This window comes from Alnus glutinosa, chromosome 8 (assembly GCF_958979055.1).
Source record: "Alnus glutinosa chromosome 8, dhAlnGlut1.1, whole genome shotgun sequence".
NCBI classification, from domain to species: domain Eukaryota; kingdom Viridiplantae; phylum Streptophyta; class Magnoliopsida; order Fagales; family Betulaceae; genus Alnus; species Alnus glutinosa.
Window position 1 is genome coordinate 5,942,612 of NC_084893.1, and position 21,018 is coordinate 5,963,629.

The 21,018-nt window shown below is 37.9% G+C and overlaps 1 protein-coding gene and 1 pseudogene across 1 annotated transcript; both read left to right on the top strand.

The window, feature by feature from the left end:
- Positions 1 to 867: 867 nt before the first annotated feature.
- On the top strand, positions 868 to 3,670 carry LOC133876048 (cysteine-rich receptor-like protein kinase 42). Its single transcript, XM_062314349.1, has 6 exons — positions 868 to 1,699; positions 1,968 to 2,081; positions 2,165 to 2,519; positions 2,597 to 2,827; positions 3,014 to 3,155; positions 3,239 to 3,670. The coding sequence occupies exons 1-6, from the start codon at positions 868 to 870 to the stop codon at positions 3,668 to 3,670; spliced, it is 2,106 nt and encodes a 701-aa protein (XP_062170333.1).
- A 965-nt stretch (positions 3,671 to 4,635) lies between these two features.
- Positions 4,636 to 13,571, top strand: LOC133876049 (cysteine-rich receptor-like protein kinase 1; annotated as a pseudogene).
- Positions 13,572 to 21,018: the final 7,447 nt, after the last annotated feature.

Genomic DNA, 21,018 nt, shown 5'->3' on the forward strand with positions numbered 1-21,018 from the left:
AGTACATGGGCCTTGTAGGTTTCAATGTGTTTATCATTCAGTGCCTTTGACCATCTCTTCGAATTTGGCTTGCAACACGTTTATACGGGCATCTCTTTGAATTTGGTAGGGGGATGACAACTGGGTCTTTCTCGATCTCTCTTGTTCTTTGTACTGGTCTCATGATCTTCCTTGTTGGCTTCTTCCTCCCATACCAGGGGTGGGTTCTTGGTAGCTGCATCATTTTGTGGTTTTCTTGTAAGATGAGGTCCATGTTTTGGCAAAGCTGCAACATCTATGTTTCAAATGGCTATGAGCCGCTGCTACTCTTCAACCCGGTGTTCGGCTTAGGGTCTTTGTCTAAGGGTTTTGCAAATCGACCACGACTCCGATCGAGAACATCTATTATACAAAGAAAAATAAACAAGGGAGCTTGCCGGATGTGCCCGTCCAACAAGCAATTTCTATGATTCTTTTCTAGCATAACAGAAAAAGAAGCATTTTTTTAATCCATTAGGCCCTTGGCAGCTCAATACTGTTGGCGACAAATGCAGAAACGATGTTTGTTAAGGCCAAGGCTGTCACTAGCGGTCTTAGCAAGCTGAAGTATATTGTTCACCATTACGACATCCCCCTTCATGTTGGATTCCTATAATTAAGATGGTTTGCTTAACTGTCTTAATGCCTAATTAGACATTGTTAAAGGCCTTGGAAGTTGTTGGAAGTTGGATGATCCTTTTGCTTTTTGAACTTTTAGCCCATTTTATTTAAGAAAACAAAAAAAAAACCACAAACACCAACATGTAACCACATTGTGTCAATTAACGTAGAAAATGAAAAATCCTAAGGAACAGTTTATTCTAAGAGCTGTTATGATAATTTTGCTTGATGGGTGAGTGCAAGGGAACATGCTCTGTTCCTGTGGATTCTAATGAAGAAAACAGAGCAGTCCGTCAAAATCCGAAATGGCTGTTCCTCATATTCCTCCTCTTCTTCTTCTTCTTCTCTCCCTCCCTATCCCACCCACAAACCAACGTAGCCGGCCTTTTGTGCGGCTCCTCAAACCAGGACACCGTCCCGGACTTCCTTCCCAATTTCATTGTTGCAATGGAAAAAGTCTCCAAGGAAGTCAATGAATCAAGATGGGCAGCCCAGTCCGTGACTTCGCCGGCTCCTGAGATCTTCACCTATGCCCAGTGCTATGACTTTCTCTCCCACGACGATTGCGTAGCCTGTCACAGTGAGAGCCGGACAGAGCTCCCCAGATGCCTTCCAGCCAACTCAGCCCGCATTTATCTTGACGGTTGCTACCTTCGCTACGATAACTATAGCTTCTTTGAGGAGGCGGTTGACAAATACCGTGATATGGTCAAGTGTGGGAATCCCGGCGGCGTTACCAGAGACCAGTACATCGGACGGGAGTTCGCGAATAGGGTTCATCAAGTCGTTCACAATGTGGCGAAGACGGCGGTGAGGGGCGTGGGGTTCGCAGCGGTATCGCAGAAGGGAGGAGTGGAGGCTGTTTATGCAGTGGCTCAGTGCTGGACGACACTGAACCCTGATGGCTGCAAGAAGTGCTTGTCCAGTGCAGTGCAGAAGGTGATTTCGTGCGCGCCCGCCCCGGAAGGCAGGGCTATGAATGCTGGTTGTTATTTGAGATATTCTGCCGAGAATTTCTATGGTAGTGGCAATGACAATGGCGTTCTTTATACCAAATCAGGTAAGAACCAGTTATTTGAAGTTTTTATTACTTTTCTTCACATGGGGGGTCTCTCTTTCTTTGAATGGGGCTCAACATGCTTGATTTTTAATAAGTATGTGATCGATGGAATTCCTGACACAGAAAAAACAGAGCTCTGTAATGGATCTCTCTGAGTTTTCTAATGCAGAAGAAGTCCCTATTATAATAAATTCCTTTCTTAATTTATGTTATGGGTTTGCTAATAATCTTACTAATAATTTCCCTTATTCGTTTCATGTATCTCCAGAGTCGCGTGCCTTTGTCATCATCATAGTAGGCATTTTGTCAGTAATTGCCTTATTTTTCCTTGCTCTCATTGGGGCTTTTTTAGGCTATACGAGAATATCAGATAGGAAAAGAGGTACAATTCTGTCAAAAACCATAAACGTTCGTGATATCCTCTTGAGTTTTGTTATCATTCGGCCTTCTCTTACTTCACTGCAGAGCGAAAAAATCTAGCAGACATTTCAATTTCTGTGCACAAGTCTGACTTGAATTACAAGTATGAAATGCTGGAGAAGGCCACCGATTCATTTGATAGCTCGAGGAAATTAGGCCAAGGTGGAGCTGGTTCTGTGTTCAAGGGGACTTTCCCTGATGGGACAATTGTTGCGGTTAAAAGATTGTTCTTCAATACGCGGCAATGGGCGGATGAGTTCTTCAATGAGGTGAACTTGATCAGAGGCATTCAACACAAGAACCTTGTTAGGCTTTTGGGTTGCAGCATTGAGGGCCCAGAAAGCCTTCTAGTTTATGAATACCTGCCCAACAAAAGCCTAGATCAAATCCTTTTCGGTGAGTAATCCAATAATCTTTGCTTTCAAATTCAATTCCCAACTTGTCTGAATTCTGGGTGTCTTTATATACAGGTAAGAGCAACACGTTCCTTCTCCTAACCTGGCAGAAGCGGTTTGATATCATCTTCGGAGTAGCAGACGGCCTCGCATATCTTCATGGAAGTTGTGGAGAAAAAATAATCCACAGAGACATAAAAACCAGCAATATTCTCCTTGATGAGAATCTTACTCCAAAGATCGCTGATTTTGGACTTGCTCGATGTGTTGCGCCAAATAAATCTCATATTAGCACTGGAGTAGCAGGCACATTGTAAGTATTAACTGTCCTCATTAGTTTTGTCTTGCTTTTGGTCTACATGATTGTTTACCTACAACTTAAGGTTTAGCTTTTGCATTATATATTCTCATGTTATCTTTTCAATCTCTACAAACTTGACACAAAATTTATGAATCTTTTTTGTTTCTTCTAAAGTCTGAACAATAACATTTGTTGCAGGGGATATATGGCTCCTGAATATCTTGTTCGAGGACAACTAACAGAGAAGGCAGATGTTTATGCTTTTGGAGTTTTGGTTCTGGAGATTGTAAGCGGTAGGAAGAACAGTGTTTTCTCGCAAGGGTCTTCAGTTTTGCTCTCTGTAAGATTCATAGCCTTTTGCATTGATAATAAATAGTGATATTAAGCATATGAAAGTCTGACTCTAGGCATTGTTGCCATCAGGTTTGGAGGAATTACAAGGCAAAGAAAATTACTGAATCTGTTGATCCCGCCTTGGAAGGTATATATTCTGTGAGAGAGGCATCGAACGTGCTTCGAATCGGGCTTCTTTGCACGCAAGCTTCTGCTGCACTAAGACCATCCATGTTTGAAGTGGTTGAGATGCTAAGCGATGAAGAATGTGTCATCCCCTCACCCAAACAACCTCCATTTTTGAATGCTAGTGTCCTCAGTTTGGATGACACCACCACTGCTTATCCTACAATAGTTCAAACTGGCAAACACACAACTGAGCGGTTCTCTTCATCCAACAATAAGCCCTCAAATGGGAAATCAGCAGCTGAAGTGTCCACTCTTTATAGTGCAGAGTCCGCCAGTATGGACATTCCTGGATCAAATAGTCTTTCAAGATTTCAAGCATTTGAGCCGAGCTAGATTGACATCAAATTCTCTAAAGATTGGAGCAAAATAAATGCCATCTGGAGCCAAAGATAAGGACCCAACGCAACTGTATTTATGTAAATCAACTAGAGGTTCGTATTTTTTATGAAGTGGGAATTAGATTCTAGCCAATGCAATGTAGGGAAGTTTGTTACCATTGAATTTGAGACGATCATTATTGCATTTTGATCTAACGATGATTTTAAAGACACATGACATTTGGGAGGACACAAGGAGAACTCTAGTTCTTTTTATAGCATTACTCAATTCTATAAGGAGGACTAGAGAGTCTTTCTTGTGTTGTTCCAAATGTCATGTGGTTTTAAAATTACCATTGAATTTAAGATGATCATTATTACATTTTGATTTAATTGTGATTTTAAAGCCACATGACATTTAAGATGACACGAGGAGGAATAGTCCTCCTTATAGCATTACTCTAATCGGGGATGTGTAAGAATAGTGAAAGTTTTCTCATGAAGATAGGATGTTTTGGTATTTTCCTTTTCTAAGGAATTGTATAGGTGCTTTCTTTAGGGAAAATTACTCAATTAGTCCCTAAGATTTGTAGTTGTACCAAATTGGTCCTTGAGGTATCAAAATTGTCTTAAAGATTTCTGAGTAACATATTGTTTAAAATGGGACTGCGCCCCTCCCTAGATGAGGGGTAATCAACCACCCCCTTTTGATTGGAGGTTGGCCATCTCCTGCCCACCCCTCATCTGGTGAGGGGCAACCCCCACCTCCATTCTTCCTTTATAATTAGGGAATAAAATTGTAATTGTGACGTCCCACATCACCTGGGAATGAGAATATGCTTATATGTATAAACTCACCATTTTTGACACAAAGTATTTTAAAATCGTGATAACCATGAACCCATCAGAACTCTGCAGTTAAGCGTGCTTTTGCGAGAGTAGTACCGGGATGGGTGACCTCCTAAGAGCGTGCACAAACTCATGAGGGTCGCCAGCGGATACTTGCTGGAACGCCAAGAATGGGGTGATTCCATGAGGGTCGCCAGTGAGGATGCTGGGTCTCAAGAGGAGGTGATTGTGACGTCTCACATCGCCTGTGAAGGGAAATGTGCTTATATGTATAAACGTACAATTTTTGACACAACGCCTTTTAAAGTCGTGATGGTCATGAACTTATCAGAACTCTACAGTTAAGCGTACTTCTGTGAGAGTAGTGCCAGGATGGATGATTCATAGAAAGTCTGGTTCGAGGGAGCCAAAAGCGGATAATATTGTGTCGGTAAGGGTGGGTCGTTCCAGTAATTTTAAAACGAATTGAGTCATTGGCTATACCACGTCAATAAATGTGGATCACGTGTACATCTATCGATTTTCATCAAATGGCTAAATAATGGTAGAACCATAATTTCTATTCACAAGGGATATGATTTTCTTCTAAAGTAAAGATCTACAAGTAAATTTGTCAAATCTACCTTTGCACAAGTTCGTTTAGAATTCAAATGGCGCTCAACACAATCATTGATTTTCATAATATCATGTAAATAGATATTATTGTTTTTTTTTTTTTCCTTTTTTTTTTGTCAACATTTCCACCATATTTATATTTACAATGCCTTGGTTAGTTAGGGTGCATTTGAGATTGCGATTTCGTAGATAATAGTGCGATTTTAAACCAAATCGAAGAACATAAATCGTTTGGGAACTGCGTTTTTAAAAATTGCAATTTAAAAACTCATAAAATCTGCCTTTTCAAATTACAGGTAAGATAGTGTTTTTTTGAAAACGCAGAATTTTAAAAGCTAATTTGCGATTTTAAATGCTAAATTGCGATTTTGCCAAACGCTTAACTACGTTTTTAAAAATTATTTTTTTCAAATCGCACATTTTAAAATCGTGATCTTAAATCGCACTTTTTGAAATCGTAAATTCAAACGGACCTTAACCACATTCCGTTCGTCTTTATTTTCTTGGTCGTTTGTGTTCTCATTGCAAGGATATGCATTTTTTGATCCGATAGGCAGCTCTATGCCGTTGGCAACAAACACAGAAACGGTGGTTTGTTAATACCAAGGGCCAAGGCTGTCACTAGTGGTATTAGCAAACTAAAGTACATTGTTCACTATTAGGACATGAGACATCCCTTTCATGTTGGATTCCTAAAATTAAGATGCCTTGCTTAACTGTCTTAATACGTAATTAGACAATGTTAAGGCCCTTGGAAAACCCTTCAATTCACACATTTAAGGATTAAAACTAAATGGAAGTAGTAGAACAGGTTTTCCATTTCATTTCGAGCAAATGTTTTATTATACCTACCTATTACATTCCGCACTACCCAAAAATTAAGGGCGGTGTCGCATGTCACCTTTACCCTCTCCAGGGTTCTATGGTCTGACTGCGACTCCTCGATGTCGAAAGCGTTCTAGGGGCATTCTCATAGTTCCTACGACGTGGTGACGACGTGGTCGGTCCATGGATTTTCCTCCTTTTTTTTTTTTGCCGCATTTTACTCAAAGGGTTGATCATAGGTTGTCTTAAAGCAAGAGCAGAACTGCTCTTGCCCAACGTTATTAAAAACCTTCAATTTTTTAAAAAAATTCTCTTAAATTTTATATATATATATATTTAATGAATTTGACTCTTAAAAATTAATTTTTACCCTTAAAGATCTTTATTTTATGGAAAAATTACAGTTTAACTCCCCAAACCGCCAACCATTTTGCAAGTAGTCCCACGATCTACCAATGCTTGGACTCTGACCCCCAACTACCAAAACGTTTCAAAAATGCGTATTTTGCCGAAATATGCTTATAACACCCCTGTCATGTATCATTTTTCAATTAAAAAAATTGATATTTGGGGGTGGCTCACAGGTGGTCGACGCCACCTCTAGGGTGGCTTGCGGCCATCCCCAAGGCCTGCGGGTGGCGCCAACCACCTTTGGGGGTGGCTCGCAGGACACCCCCCTCTCCAAGTGGTTGCCACCCTCAAACACTCTTTTTTTTTAAAAAAAAATAAAAAATAAAATTTTAGTTTTTAATTTTTAATTTAGTTTTTTTTTAAAAAAAATTATTTTTTATTATTTTTTAATTGAAAAATGACACAAGACATGGGTATTATAGGCATATTTCTACAAAATACGCATTTTTGAAACGTTTTAGTACTTTGGGGGCTAGAGTTTAAGCATTGACAATTCATAAGACTTCTTGCAAAATAACTAACAGTTTAGAGGGCTACCCTGTAATTTTTCCTTATTTTATAATTTCGTCACTCCTCACCTCAAATCTTAGTTTTGTCCCTGTCTTAGAGAAACAGAGAGAACAAAGGGAGAGAGATCGACCACTCATCCATAACTAAAAAGAAGTTTGGAAAACAAATATCTGAGCCAAGCTGCCGCCAAAAGCCTGCCAAGTCATTTTTAATTTGAGGTTAAGCCCTTCACTGTTACAATATCACCCACTCACATTCTCTCTCCCTTAATCGCTCTCTCCTTCTTTCCATTCCATGTGGTGTTGCAATTATTATCCTACTGTTAAAATTACAGTTGTTTATTACTACTGATTGTTGTTTTTTCGCTGGAGCTGAATCCATATTATGATTATTGTTTGTGTCCATAAAAATCCCAGAGAGAGAGAGGAAGAAGAAGATCAATGCCAATTTGCTCTGTTTCTTCCAAGTCCAATATATATATACAACAGAAGAAACAGAGCATCAAACATGCTCTGTTCCTCTGAATTCTATAAAGAAAACATAGCAACCCCACCATCCCATTTGAATTAAATGCAACTCACAGTGCCAATTCCTCAAAATCCCAGATGGCTGTTCTTCATATTCATCTTCTTCTTCTTCTTTCCGTCACTCTCTGACCCTCAAACCGCCCAAGCCTTCATTTTGTGCGACTCCTCGAAGAAGGGCACCATCCAGGAGTTGTAAGATATTATCTCCATATATGGCCTATATGCCACATAAAGAAGTATTTATTAATATTTAATAAATAAATAGTATATACGGTATTACGGTTAGGTAATTTAATTAATTAAATTACCGTAATGGAATCGTTTTAATTGATTTAAAATCAATTAATAATATTGTTTCCTTGATGGGAGGAACAATACGGTATTTACCATATTTGAGGGTCCCTGACCTAGCCTATAAATTAATAGCCTATGTACACCATCAGTACGGCAATTCGGTAATAGGCATAGGTTAGAAGATCCATCAGATAACTTTTCTTGTTATTCAGATGGATCGTGAAGACGCTTGAGCAAATATGGCTAGAGGTAAGCCTGAATCCTGTCTTTATTTCCGCTGCGCATGTTAGTTGAGCATAATAAGTTCGTATGTTCTAACAGGAGTTGCTTCCTAATTACATGGTTGTTATGGAAAAAGTCACCAAGGGAGTCAATGAATCCGGATGGTCAGCCCATTTTGTGACTTCGCCGGCTCCTCAGATCTTCATCTATGCCCAGTGCTTTGACTTTATCTCCCAAAACGATTGCATAGCCTGTCACACAGAGAGCCGGGCAGAGCTCCCCAGATGCTTTCCTGCCGAGTCGGACCGCATTTATCTTAACGGTTGCTACCTTCGCTATGACAACTATCAACTCTTTGAGAAGGCGCTTGACAGAGACCGTGATATGGTGAAGTGTGGGCATCCCGGAGTTGTTTCCGGAGATCAATACATCGGACGGGAATTTGCGAAAAGGGTTTATAAAGACGTTCAGAATGTGACTAAGACGGCGGGGAACATGAAATTCGCACCGACAGGGGAGAAGGGAGGGTTGGATGTTGTTTATGCCATGGCTCAGTGCTGGAAGAAACTGACGATTGATAGTTGCCAGAAGTGCTTGTCCAATGCAGCGCTAAAGGTGAGTATGTGCGCGCCCGCCTCAGACGGCATGGTCTTGAATACTAGTTGTTACTTGAGGTATTCTACGGAGAATTTCACTCGCAATGGCAATGAACAGCTTAAGGCGCCAGCACTAGGTAAGAATTTCCCGATTAGAATTCCTAACACACAGAAAACAGAGCTCTGTAAGTTTGGCTTTATGTGATCAGTGGATTTCTCTGAGTTTTCTTTTTTCTTGTTTCGTTCATTCGATTCAAGAGCTTGTAATCCTCATGACATGATTCATCTCTACTCCCTATTATAATAAATTCCATTCTTAATTTACTAATATCTTCCGTTCTTCGTTTCATGTATCTCCAGATTCACAAACCATTGGGGTCACCATAGGAAGCATTTTTTCAGCAATTGTCTTATCTATGGTTGCTCTCATTGTTGGTCTATCAAGCCATAAGGCAATATCAGAGTGGAAAAGAGGAACAATTCTCTCATGCATCTTTTTTCTTTTGGTTGTTTTATATATAAATATATAATGATGTTATGATCAAAGACCCAGCAGCAAAATAACCACCGAACAAGGAAACCACTATATGTTTACAATGCTTGTCTATATAACACATTTCCCATCCAAGCTACAGTTGAAGTCTATCACCTACTTACTTACGGTTGATTTCAATTGTAGTTAGGTGATAAGTCTTCACCTAACAACATATTCCAAAATTTTTTTTAAAAAAAATCACTTTCCGTTCATGTGTAGTTGGATGAAGAGTATGATGTTACATGTGATTTATAGGGTATGTTGTGATTTGCTTTGAGGATGTGAATGTTGTTGAGGTGTATTTGTAGTTTTTAGTAATATGATTGATGTTGATATTGATGATATTGTGGTTGTGATGATGTTGTGAATAATATGGTGTTTTAGGGTTATGTTACTGAAATTGTTATTGTGTTTGAGAAAAGTAGGGTAATTGAAGATGTTGGAAGAGAGAGGAAAGTTTGATATTGTAAACGTTGTGGTTGTGTTGTGGAATAAGTTGTGAAAAAGGAGAAGTGGGAAGGAGTATAGTTTTTGAGGTGTTTCGGTTTGGATAAGACGATGTGTGGCGAGTTTGATCGATTAATTGAAGTTTGGTCTATCGAATGGAGAATAGAATGGCACGATCGCACTAGTGCCAATTTGAAAACATGTTACACATGTGGGAAAAATGGTGCGTTTTGGAAATGATCGAATGAAATAGTTAAATAGGAGTTCATTCAATCGAACAAGGAACAAGAGATTTGTATGCTCATTCGATCGTAGTTTGATCAATCGAACATGTCAAGAAAAGAAAAATGAAAAGGAAAATAGAAGGTTGCGGTGGAAGGATAGTATGGTTACGTGCAAACTATGAGATGATAGTCATAAAGTGGAATTTAGGGTTTAGTGATGTAAACCCCGACTAATGGTATGATAAATTTTATGTTTATAACATGTTATGAGCTACAGTTTTATGTAGTATTTCATGGCATGAACTATTTAGTAAAATTTTGAGGATTAAGAAAAGTTTTATTAGTACGAAAGAGAAGGTTTTATGAGAAGATTTATGAGTATGAAAGAAGAAAAATTGCACATGTATATGTTAGTATGAAAGTATGAGTATGTTATGTAAGATAATAGACCAAAAAAAAAAAAGTGCTTATTTTTCTATGTATATATGCTTGACCTCGCGAGAAGCATAAATTACTTGGCAATCACAAGTAGCGCGTGAAAATTAGTGGAACCTGATAGCACGGCGCATCCACATTGAAGTACGTTGAGAAGGTGTGGGGTGTCACTTGCGGTTCCTTTCTTGAGTGTGCAACCTATGGTGTAGTATGTTTGGGAAGCCATGATTCTCAAGAATGTCTCTCTAGCTTAGTTTAGTACATCTAGCAATTCACATTGAAGTATGTTGAGAAGGTGTGGGTTGTCACTTGTGGTTCCTTTCTTGAGTGTGCAACCTATGATGTAGTATGTTTGGGAAGCCATGATTCTCAAGAATGTGTCTCTCTAGCTTAGTTTAGTACATCTAGCAACCACAGGACGTGCCCAGTTAGCCCAGATGTCCAAGGAGGCGTGTCAACCCTAGGTCGTATAGGGGTAAATGTACATAATAGGCCAAAGGGAAAAGTTAGAACAGTTAGCTACTAAAGTTTAGAAGAAGAAAAAAAAATGCATTTTTATTATAGAACATTTTTCAGTATCCATTGTGCAAGCAAAGTTAGTTAGTACATAAAGTAGTATTTACTACTCAAGATATAATATTTTAGCAATTTTATGCTTGCAAGTTAGAAAAGAAAGAAAGTTTTTAAGTCATAATATTTTCAGCCCTATTATGTGTATTAGAAGAAAACCCCCTCTCTTTATTCAAGAAAGGGGAATTTATTTTTTTGGCTATTCAAACAAAAAGTGAAAGAAACTTTATATATATATATATATATATATATATATATATATATATATATATATATATATATATATATATTTTTTCTCTCATAACAAGCTATTATGATAGTTAGAGTATTATTAGTCTTTCCATTCAACAAAAGAGAGATTTTTAAGAGAATAAATGAAGACCCATATCACACACCATTTCAATTAGATGTTTCTTACTACGCCGTTGACTCACATTTTCACTTGTAAAATGTTATTTCACAGAGATTACAATTGCATGCACCAGAATAGACAATAGTCATGGTCCTTAGAATATTTTGATATACAACTTTTCGTATAACTTTGAATAGAGCAGTGATATGACAATAGGTTTAGTTGAATGGCATAGTTGCCCTATGTATATGTAATTATAACATGTTTATATTCAGTTGTAAACTCGAATGTGTAAGTAAGTTGAGATTTTTTTTTTTTTTTAATACTCGATATACATAGTTGTGAATGAATAGAATGATGGTTGATCCTTAGAACTCTATTGATTTGTTTATATGATGTTACAATTTCAAAGAAAAGATTATGGCAATTTTTATTGCGTAGTCATTGTTCAGGCGTAGTAGTAACACTCAAAGGTATTTATAAATTGCATAACTAATTGGGGGCGTTACAACCACTATTTTCCTTGTTCTCTCTCTTGTCATTTTTCCTATATGACCCATTCACCAAATCGACGTTTAGAATGCAGCATTTCATGCTCGAACCAAGCACATTGAGATTGATTTTCATTTTGTGTGTGATAAAGTTGCCTCTAAAGCACTAGACATGCACTTTCTTTCTAGCAAGGATAACTTGGCTGACATCCTCACCAAACCCATTACATCACATCGATTTATCTTCATGAGGACCAAGCTCAACATCCTATAACACATGTCTCACTTGTGGGGTGTGAAGAACCAGCATCCAAATTAACCTACAATCAAGCCACCACTAAACAAGGAAATCACAAATCTGAGTAGAATCCCGATTAATACAGTCCTTGTATACAACTACATGTTAAAATAATTGTCTATATAATCACATGTATATGTAAAGTGTAACTGTGTGAAAGAAATCAATCAAATTACCTCAGCTTATTAATGATTCAGTCTTCTCTTACTTCATTGCAAAGAAAAACAATATTGCTGTCATTTCAATTTTTGTGCACAATTCTAATTTGAATTTCAAGTATAAAATTCTAGAGAAGGCCACCGATTCTTTTGATGGCTCAACGAAACTAGGACAAGGTGGAGCTGGTTCTGTGTTTAAGGGGACTCTCTCTGATGGGACAATTGTTTCAGTTAAAAGATTGTTCTTCAATAGGCGGCAATGGGCGGATGAGTTCTTCAATGAGGTGAATTTGATAAGCGGCATTCATCACAAGAACCTTGTTAGGCTTTTGGGTTGCAGCATTGAGGGCCCAGAAAGCCTTCTAATTTATGAATACCTGCCCAACAAAAGCCTCAATCAATTCATTTTCGGCGAGTAATCTAATAAGTTTTCTTTTTAAATTCAATTGCTATGATACCATCATTTTCTACCACTATCATTGCCCCTAGCTTCCCAACTTCTCTGACACGTAGATTTTGGGTGTCTATTTATGCAGGTAAGAACACGGTCCTTATCCTAAATTGGCAGAAGCGGTTTGATATCATCTCCGGAATAGCAGACAGCCTTGCATATCTTCATGGAGGTTGTGGAGAAAAAATTATCCACAAAGACATCAAAACCAGCAATATTCTCCTTGATGAGAATCTTATTGCAAAAGTCGCTGATTTTGGACTTGCTCGATGTGTCACGCCAGATAAATCTCATGTTAGCACAGGAGTAGCAGGAACACTGTAAGCACAAACTGTCTCCATAAGTCTTGTCTTCCTTTTGGTCTACATGATTATTTACGTACAATTTAAGGTATAGCTTTTGCATTATATATTCTCAGGTTATCTTTTGAATCTCTACAGCCTTGACACAAAATTAGCCACACTATGAAATTGTCACTGAATTTATGAATATTTTTTTGTTTCTTCTAAAGTTCAAATAATGACATTTGCTGCAGGGGATACATGACTCCTGAATATCTTGTTCGAGGACATCTAACAGAGAAGGCAGATGTTTATGATTTTGGAGTGCTGGTTCTAGAGGTTGCATGCGGTAGGAAGAATAGTGTTTTCATGCCAGGGTCAAGTTTAGTTTTGCACTCTATAAGATTCATTGCCTTTTGCATTGCTAATAAATAATGATATTAAGCATATGAAAGTTGATTCTCGGCAGCCTGGTGTCCTGGCTTTCATTGTTGCCATCAGGGTTGGAGGAATTACAAGGCAAACAAAATTACTGCATCTCTTGATCCCGCCTTGAAAGATGTATATTCTGTGAGAGAGGCATCGAACATGCTTTAAATTGGGCTTCTTTGCACGCAAGCTTCTGCTGCACTAAGACCATCCCTGTGTTGAAGTGGTTGAGATGCTAAGCAATGAAGAATGTGTCATTCCCTCACCGCAACAACCTCCATTCTTGAATGCTAGTGTCCTCAATTTGGATGACACCACCACTATTTATCCTACGACCAATTCAAACTGGCAAAAAACAATTGAACAGTTCTCTTCATCCTCAAATGGGCAACCGTAAGCTGAAGTGTCCACTTTTTAGAGTGTGGAGTCTTTCAAATAAATTTGCAAAAGTGGGCATTCCTGGATCAAATAAATAGTCTTTCAAGATTCCAAGCATTTGAGTCGAGCTACATTGACCTCAAATTCTCTAAAGATTAGAAGAGAATGTCGATGTACTTACAATCAAAAGTAAGCGGAAATATATGCCATTGAGAGGAAAAGATAATGACCCAACGAAACTATATTTATGTAAATCTACTCGAAGTTCATATTTTTTATGAAGGGAGAGTTAGATTCTAGCTCTCCAAAACCTGTTGTGGTTTTCCTCCACACTTTTTTGTGGTGGTTCACTGCCTCCTTGTGAGTGCCTCTTGGGGAGGAGGTATGGCATCCATTCTAACCAATAAAACATCTACGCTTCTCTATCTGAGAGAAGCTCTCCAAAACCCCTAGTGGCTTTCCTCTGCACTCTTTGTGGTGGTTCACCGCCTTTTTGTGAGTGCCTCTTGGGAGGAGGTATGGCATCCATGCTCCCCCCCCCCCCCCCCTCCTTCATTTTCTAGTTTTTTTTTTTTTTTTCCTTGTGTTTTTCTCCCCTTTCTGCCACCCGTAGTACCGCCAATCTGTAGCCTTCTCTCCAACCGTCATCCATGCTCTCTACCACTCCAAATCTGCTACGCCACCCAACCTCCATCTCTCCCAATTTTTGTTTGGATTTTTGATGGAGTTTTTTCAAAACTCGATATACTTTCCTCAGTCAAAGTCAACCCCGACGTCTAACATGCCCGTCCACCGACTTCTCCAGCTCCCCAGCTTCCCCTTGCTGCTAGCCTCGCTTAGATCTGCCACACACACGTCGAAGAGTGGTCATCATGCGCCTCCAGATCTCCTTTGACCGCCTCTCATGTGTCGGTGTTGTTGTTTTATGGAGTAGTCATATTTTTTGTTGTGGTGTTTCCTTTTCTTTCTTTTTTCCCTGTATTTCCTCTTGTATTTTTTTCTACTTTTTTTTTTTTTGTGGGTTACTGTTTCCGTAATTTTATGTGGTTTGATCCAATGGTAAAGACTTTTGTAGCTGGTGTTCGTTTTTCCTCAACGGATCCTTTCCAGTTTTCGGTAGTATCTCTCCCACAACAACCACTTCACGATGGTTGTTGCCTTTACCAGTTTGGGCTCTTCACCAAGTCCTTTTGCCATTTATTACCACCTTGTGCGGTCCTTAAAAAGGCCCAACTCATTTATGGTTCTTTTGGAATTATGGAATATGGATGAAACCATTGCCTATTGTTTGTGCCTTTTTCCGTGTTATGCCTTCTCTGTTAGGGTTTTGTTGTTGGGGTGCCCACTTCTTTATGGTTGTTCGATCCCATGTAATCCTATTTCCATATTTAAATAAATAAGAAGAAGAATAAGAGGGAGAAAAAAAATGAGGGAGGTTTTTTATTTTATTTCAATGCAGGGTGAAGGGAAATCAACGAGGGAAATTTGTTACACATAATAAGGGATATGTAATAATAGTGAAAGTTTTGTCATATGGCTAGGTGCTTTTCTTTTAGGGAAAATTACTCGGTTAGTCCCTGAGATTTGTTATTGTACCAAATTGATCCCAAGTATAAAAATATCTTAGAGATTCATGAGTATTTTTTTTTTTTTTTTTTTTTTTAGATACGTGAAAAGGAAATTACATCAAACTAAGGCTGGGAGACCCAAAAATAAACACTAAGAATGCAAGTATGTGGATGCAATGCATCAAATTGGCCTTGTTTGGTAAGGGTAAGGAAATTCTCCCTTCCTTTCTTCACTTTTTAAAAAAACAATCAACTTCAAAACATTCTAACTTTATATCACATCAATAATTTTTTACTATTATTTAAATAAATAAAAAATCACTACAATACAAAACTTTTTCATTTTTCTATCCAAATTCTTTTTACTTTATATCACATCTATCACTTTCAACTCCCACTACCAATTCTCATTCCTTTACCAAACAAGGCCATTAAGACGCAGGCCTATTGATTCTTGGCACGAATGCCAAGAACCCAAGCCACCAATAAAGGTGGTTAAAGGTGTATAGAGTCCAGAGGATCCAAACACCGGTTGAGTAACAATTACAGGGGACACGGAGAAGATACATAAAACAAAACGCCCAGAAATACAAAAGTGGGAAAATAAAAACTACACAACATCTGTAGGGAGGAGGCGTTGGGGCTGGGAGTCGTCAGCACTGGTGCGAGTAGACCACGCACCAACATTGGAAGACCTCTCTCCAGCAGTGAACGTCCTAGGCTATTCGTTGGTAAAGTTATTCATCTAAAATTGTCCATATCGTTAGTTAGTTGATGCAAGAGAAAATCATGCATAAGATTTAAAGATTATTTATTGATTAAGATCAAGTCGAGAATAGAAAGAATTGTACAAAATATTTGAAGATTATGTTTAAAATATAATATATTTTAGGAAAAATTACACTTTACCCCCCTAAAATTTCACCCAAATTGCAATTTTGCCAAAAGTTGCAATCAACCCCAACAAAGTTTCAAAAATTTGCAATATAGCCATTCCATTAGGTTATTCTGTCTTCCCTGACAGAAAGTACCGTACTTGCGCCGCACGTGCGATTTTTGGACCACACTTGACGAAAATGCCCTAAAAAATACACTTGTTGCTACCCATCTCCATCTCCAACGACCTCAATATCCAAATGACAAAACCCAGTCCAATAGACACCAAAAGCACCATCATCGACCTCTCGTTCCAGCCATCTACTCTCTCCGCAGACCAATCCCTCCCCCCTTCTACTCTTCTTGCGACGATGTCTCACTCCAACAACTAATCCATCAGTTCAACCCTAAAGTTCCCATAGAAGAGTTCGTCACTCCACCCAGCTCATGGTACACCGACCCTTCCTTTTTCAACCTTGAACTTCACCGTGTCTTCTACCGGGGCTAGCAGACCGTAGGTTTGCCTCTACTTTCACTTTTTGCTTTTATATTTCGTTTCTAAATTTTCCTTCTTTTTTTTTTTTTTTCTTTTTTGTTTCCTTTGATTTCTCTTAATGCCGTTTGGTTGCTGAGAAAACCCACGGAAGAGGAACAGAGAGTGTGGAGCTTGACTCTTTAGTTTAGTTTGTGATGGGTTTTGAGTGACTGTGGTTTGACTATTGTTTCATAATGCAACAACAGATTGTTTTGTTGCCTTAGCTAAGTTGAACATTGATTTAGTCAAAGGATTTTTTTTAGGGCATTTCCGTCAAGTGTGGTCCAAAAATCGCACGTGTAGTACTTTCTGTCAGGGAAGACGGAATAAGCTAACGGAATGGCTACATTGCAAATTTTTGAAACTTTGTTGGGGTCGATTGCAACTTTTTTCACTTTGGAGGCAAAATTGCAATTTGGGTGAAATTTAGGGAGGGGGTAAAGTGTAATTTTTCATTTATGTTACTTTATGTGACGACCTTTTTTTTTTAAAAAAATAAACATGCAAATGAGTCATCACAGTGGCACGACTACTTGTCGCTCAGCCAACATATGGTACATGTCCCATAACATGTACCTGATATTCAGAGTTACATCTATGCAGCGGTTAACATAATATAACATCAGCGGAAAAAAAAACACATTTATAAATACAACTGTTAATCAACAATAAGGGTCATTTACAAGTCTATTTACTATATTATATTAATCTAATTATATACCCAAAAGACTGGCTCTAAAAATACATGTGTCACGTAGGACAAGAGTCATAACAAAAGACTACCAAAATGGGATGCCTAAGTCCACACAGCTACGACACCAGCGATATGGCTCAGTCGCAGTACCCCAAGTACCATGCTACGAGGTCATCCTCTAGATTTGTTGAACCTACAGCCAAAACATCAATATCTGAACGGTTGTGGGGTTAACCACATCCATACAGGTGAAAGTATAAGTTCACCACCTTAATATAAATACTTAGGTCTCAGCAGTATAGTACTCATTGGTTTTCGCAGTGAGCCAACCCTTACATTTTACCATTCGTTTACAATAGCGGCAAACTGTGACATGATTAGTTCATAAAAAGGTTTCATCGCTGATAAAATAAATCATAGTAAAATGGGTTACTAAAACAATACATAATAATAAATCATATGACTCAGACATTTCCATATGCAAGCTTTTCATTCTTTTGGGGAATACGTGCATGAATAAACTCCAAAACTTACATCAATACATTGCACACAAAACAATCATTACAATCAATGTCATACAATCTAGTTCGATATCACTATACATATGCTCCCCGTCCCATACCAGGAAACATAGGCATACCAATACGTCTAGCACAATCAATTCATCCATCACAATGCTATGCATGCTTTTGTTTCATTTCTCATTTCTGTCCTATAGGCATCAACCCTGTTTCTAAGGCATCAACCCTCTTTAGTCCACCCATCAGGCATCTACCCTAGGAATTGTTGTTTAACGTTATGGCATCAACCTCATTCTATGGTGTCAATTCTTTATGAGGCATCAACCTCATTCTATGGCATCAACCCTTTATGAGGCATCAACCTCGTTGTTTAACGTTATGGCATCAACCTCATTCTATGGCGTCAATTCTTTATGAGGCATCAACCTCGTTCTATGGCATCAACCCTTTATGAGGCATCAACCTTGTTCTATAGCATTAACCATTTTTCTAAGGCATCTACCTTTCATTTCTACCCATCAGGCATCAACCCTAGGGTTTGTTCTTTATCTTTGTGGCATCAACTCTTTTGTTTCTCAAGCATCAACCTTTCGTTACCACCCATAAGGCATCAACCCTAGGGTTCGTTCTTTGTTCGTGCTTCGTTATGCAAGTGCGTCAACACTATTTATGCTTGTGTCCATGCTTTGTCACATGCAAATCATCCAATTTCATGCTTTCCTATTATTCCATTCCATTCATGCATTATATCCTCATACATTCATTATCAATTCATTAAATCAATTCAACCTATCTTTCATTCAATTACTATTGCAATCAAACACAACACATCAATTATTTTCAATTATTCTCCTATTCTCTTTTCTTTCTATCAATTCCTACTTGTCTTCCTTATCTTATAACTCATTTCTATATTCTTCCGTGTTATTCTTTGAAATATAGCAAACAAGTTTAAACACAATATAATCATCCAAAAATAGCATTGGCTCAACAGTTATTATTAAAATATATTAACCATAAAAATACATTAGTTTCTCAGTGAGTAAAATACTCACCTTGGCTGCACGGATATTAGATTTCATTATGATTTCCTAGACGAAATCTTGCAATGCACAATCTGAAAATCAATACATTGCACAATACTTAGCATTTTCAAACACTGGACTTACTATGAGCTCTTAAATCGCTAAAGATCTAAACCACATAAAAACCATAGAATTTCTAGGGTTCCAAACATATACCCATAATATAAAAATACAAACCAACCCATATACCACTAACACAAAACATTTGCTTAGGGTTAGACACGAAAACTCACGGTTTAAACAAATACCCATAACAATAAACAATAACCCAATAATTAATTTACCCAACACATAGAAACATTATTAGGTTTACAATTAAAAACCTTCAATTTATACAAATCATTAACATTAGGACATAACCCTATAAATACCCATTTTCTATGGAACCCATAGATAACCTAGGATTAATTAACACTCTAAATGCAATTAATTCACTAATTAATAATCTAGGGTTTAAACACCTAAAAGCCTAAAATTTAACTCAATTCATCAAATTTAGGGTTTATGCTTACACTTCAACAATTAACAAAATTGTAGTCTTAATCCTTTAATTCAACAACCATGGCTTAAATAATGTATAGGAATTCACTATATATAAAAGCCTCCAGCTAATTTTAACAATTTAGTCTAACATCCAAAATTGACCTAACTTAGACAAAAATTAGGGATTACAAAATTACCTCAAAATAATCGGTAGATTGGAGGTCCTAATACCTAAAAATCGTTATCCAAAGCTTAAAAACGATGAAGGACTTGATTTGAAGCAAAGCCCAAGCCAAACCTATGATTTACACATGAAAGAGTGTAAGAGAAGAGCTGAACATTCCGAAAATTACAGCCCTAAAAAGCTTGCTTCATCTTCCCAAATGCAACCCAAAAGCTTTGCCTTTCAATGGTTTTCAAAACTCATATCCATAAACAAGCTTTTGTCTAAGAGCATTTCTAGCAGCTTACATTCCCTTCCCATCTATTTTCCCTACATATAGGGAACAAAACTATTTTTTGCTTCTCTATAAAAAAACACCTCATAGCAGCTTTCCTTTACCTTTCCCTATATCAATTAAATATTATTTCCTTACTTTTTATTTATACTTTTTTGTTCTTTATTATTTTCTTTCAAAGAGGGAAAAAAGTAGCACAAGCACATGCCTTTATTGGGGAAGAATAGAGCAAGGGGAAGAACTTTCGCAATGGACCTTCTTCAACTAATTCAAGTGCTTCAATCTCTCTCTCTCTCTCTACTTGAACAGCACGCTCATCATCTCTCTCAATCCCGTTCTTTGTCTCTCTCTCTCTTCAATATCGTCTCTCTTGCAAACGCCATGCAGAAAAGGATGAGAGTTTTGTGGGAATGCTCTGAAGATTTTTCCGAAAGAAGAGCAAAAATGAGAGGAACGTAGCGTGTAGAAGAGGAGAAACGCGTATGGAGAGTTGTGCTAGGAGAGAGAGTCGTTTTTTTTATTATAAAATAATGCTTGGGAATGCTACAGTGCTTCTATAATTATTTGTTCCCTGGGAATGCTACAGTGCTTCCCAATGCATTGGGAAGCATTGTAGCATTCCCAGGGAACAGATAATTATAGGGAAGCTGCTGTGGGATGGTTTTTATGACTTTCTTAAAATTTTCCCTAAAATTTAGGAAACAGGTCCCTTATAGGGAAGTTGTTGTAAATGCTCTAAGAGGAATAGAGAAAAATGAGAGACTTACGGTTCTAGGACTTCTTTTGCACCACCATTAACACTTTGCAAACAAAATACAAGCCCAAGACTCAAGCTTCACGTGGAGATGAAGAGATAAGGTGGAAAAGCATGAGAGAAAAGAGGAGAGGGAGAGTTTCGGTTCTCCCTTATTTGGGGTTAAAACCGAATGGAAGGGGGGATTTTCTTGGGTGGTTCACTTGAGCCAAGGGTAAGATAAGGGGGAATGTGCCAATTTTCGAAAAAAATGCCCTTTTATCATTAGTGAAGATGAGAGAAAGTTGGGCTTTAAAATATGTAACCTATACTTGGGCCTAAAAGTGCCATTCTTATTTTCTTTTCTTGGGCTACCATTTTCTAAGTCTTACAAATTCATAGTAAATGATAAAGTCCATTTGCTTAATCTTACCACACTAACCCATAATATTTTATTTAATTGTAACAAACCCATTAATAATATTCTACATTTGTCTCTTCACTTTTCTTAAT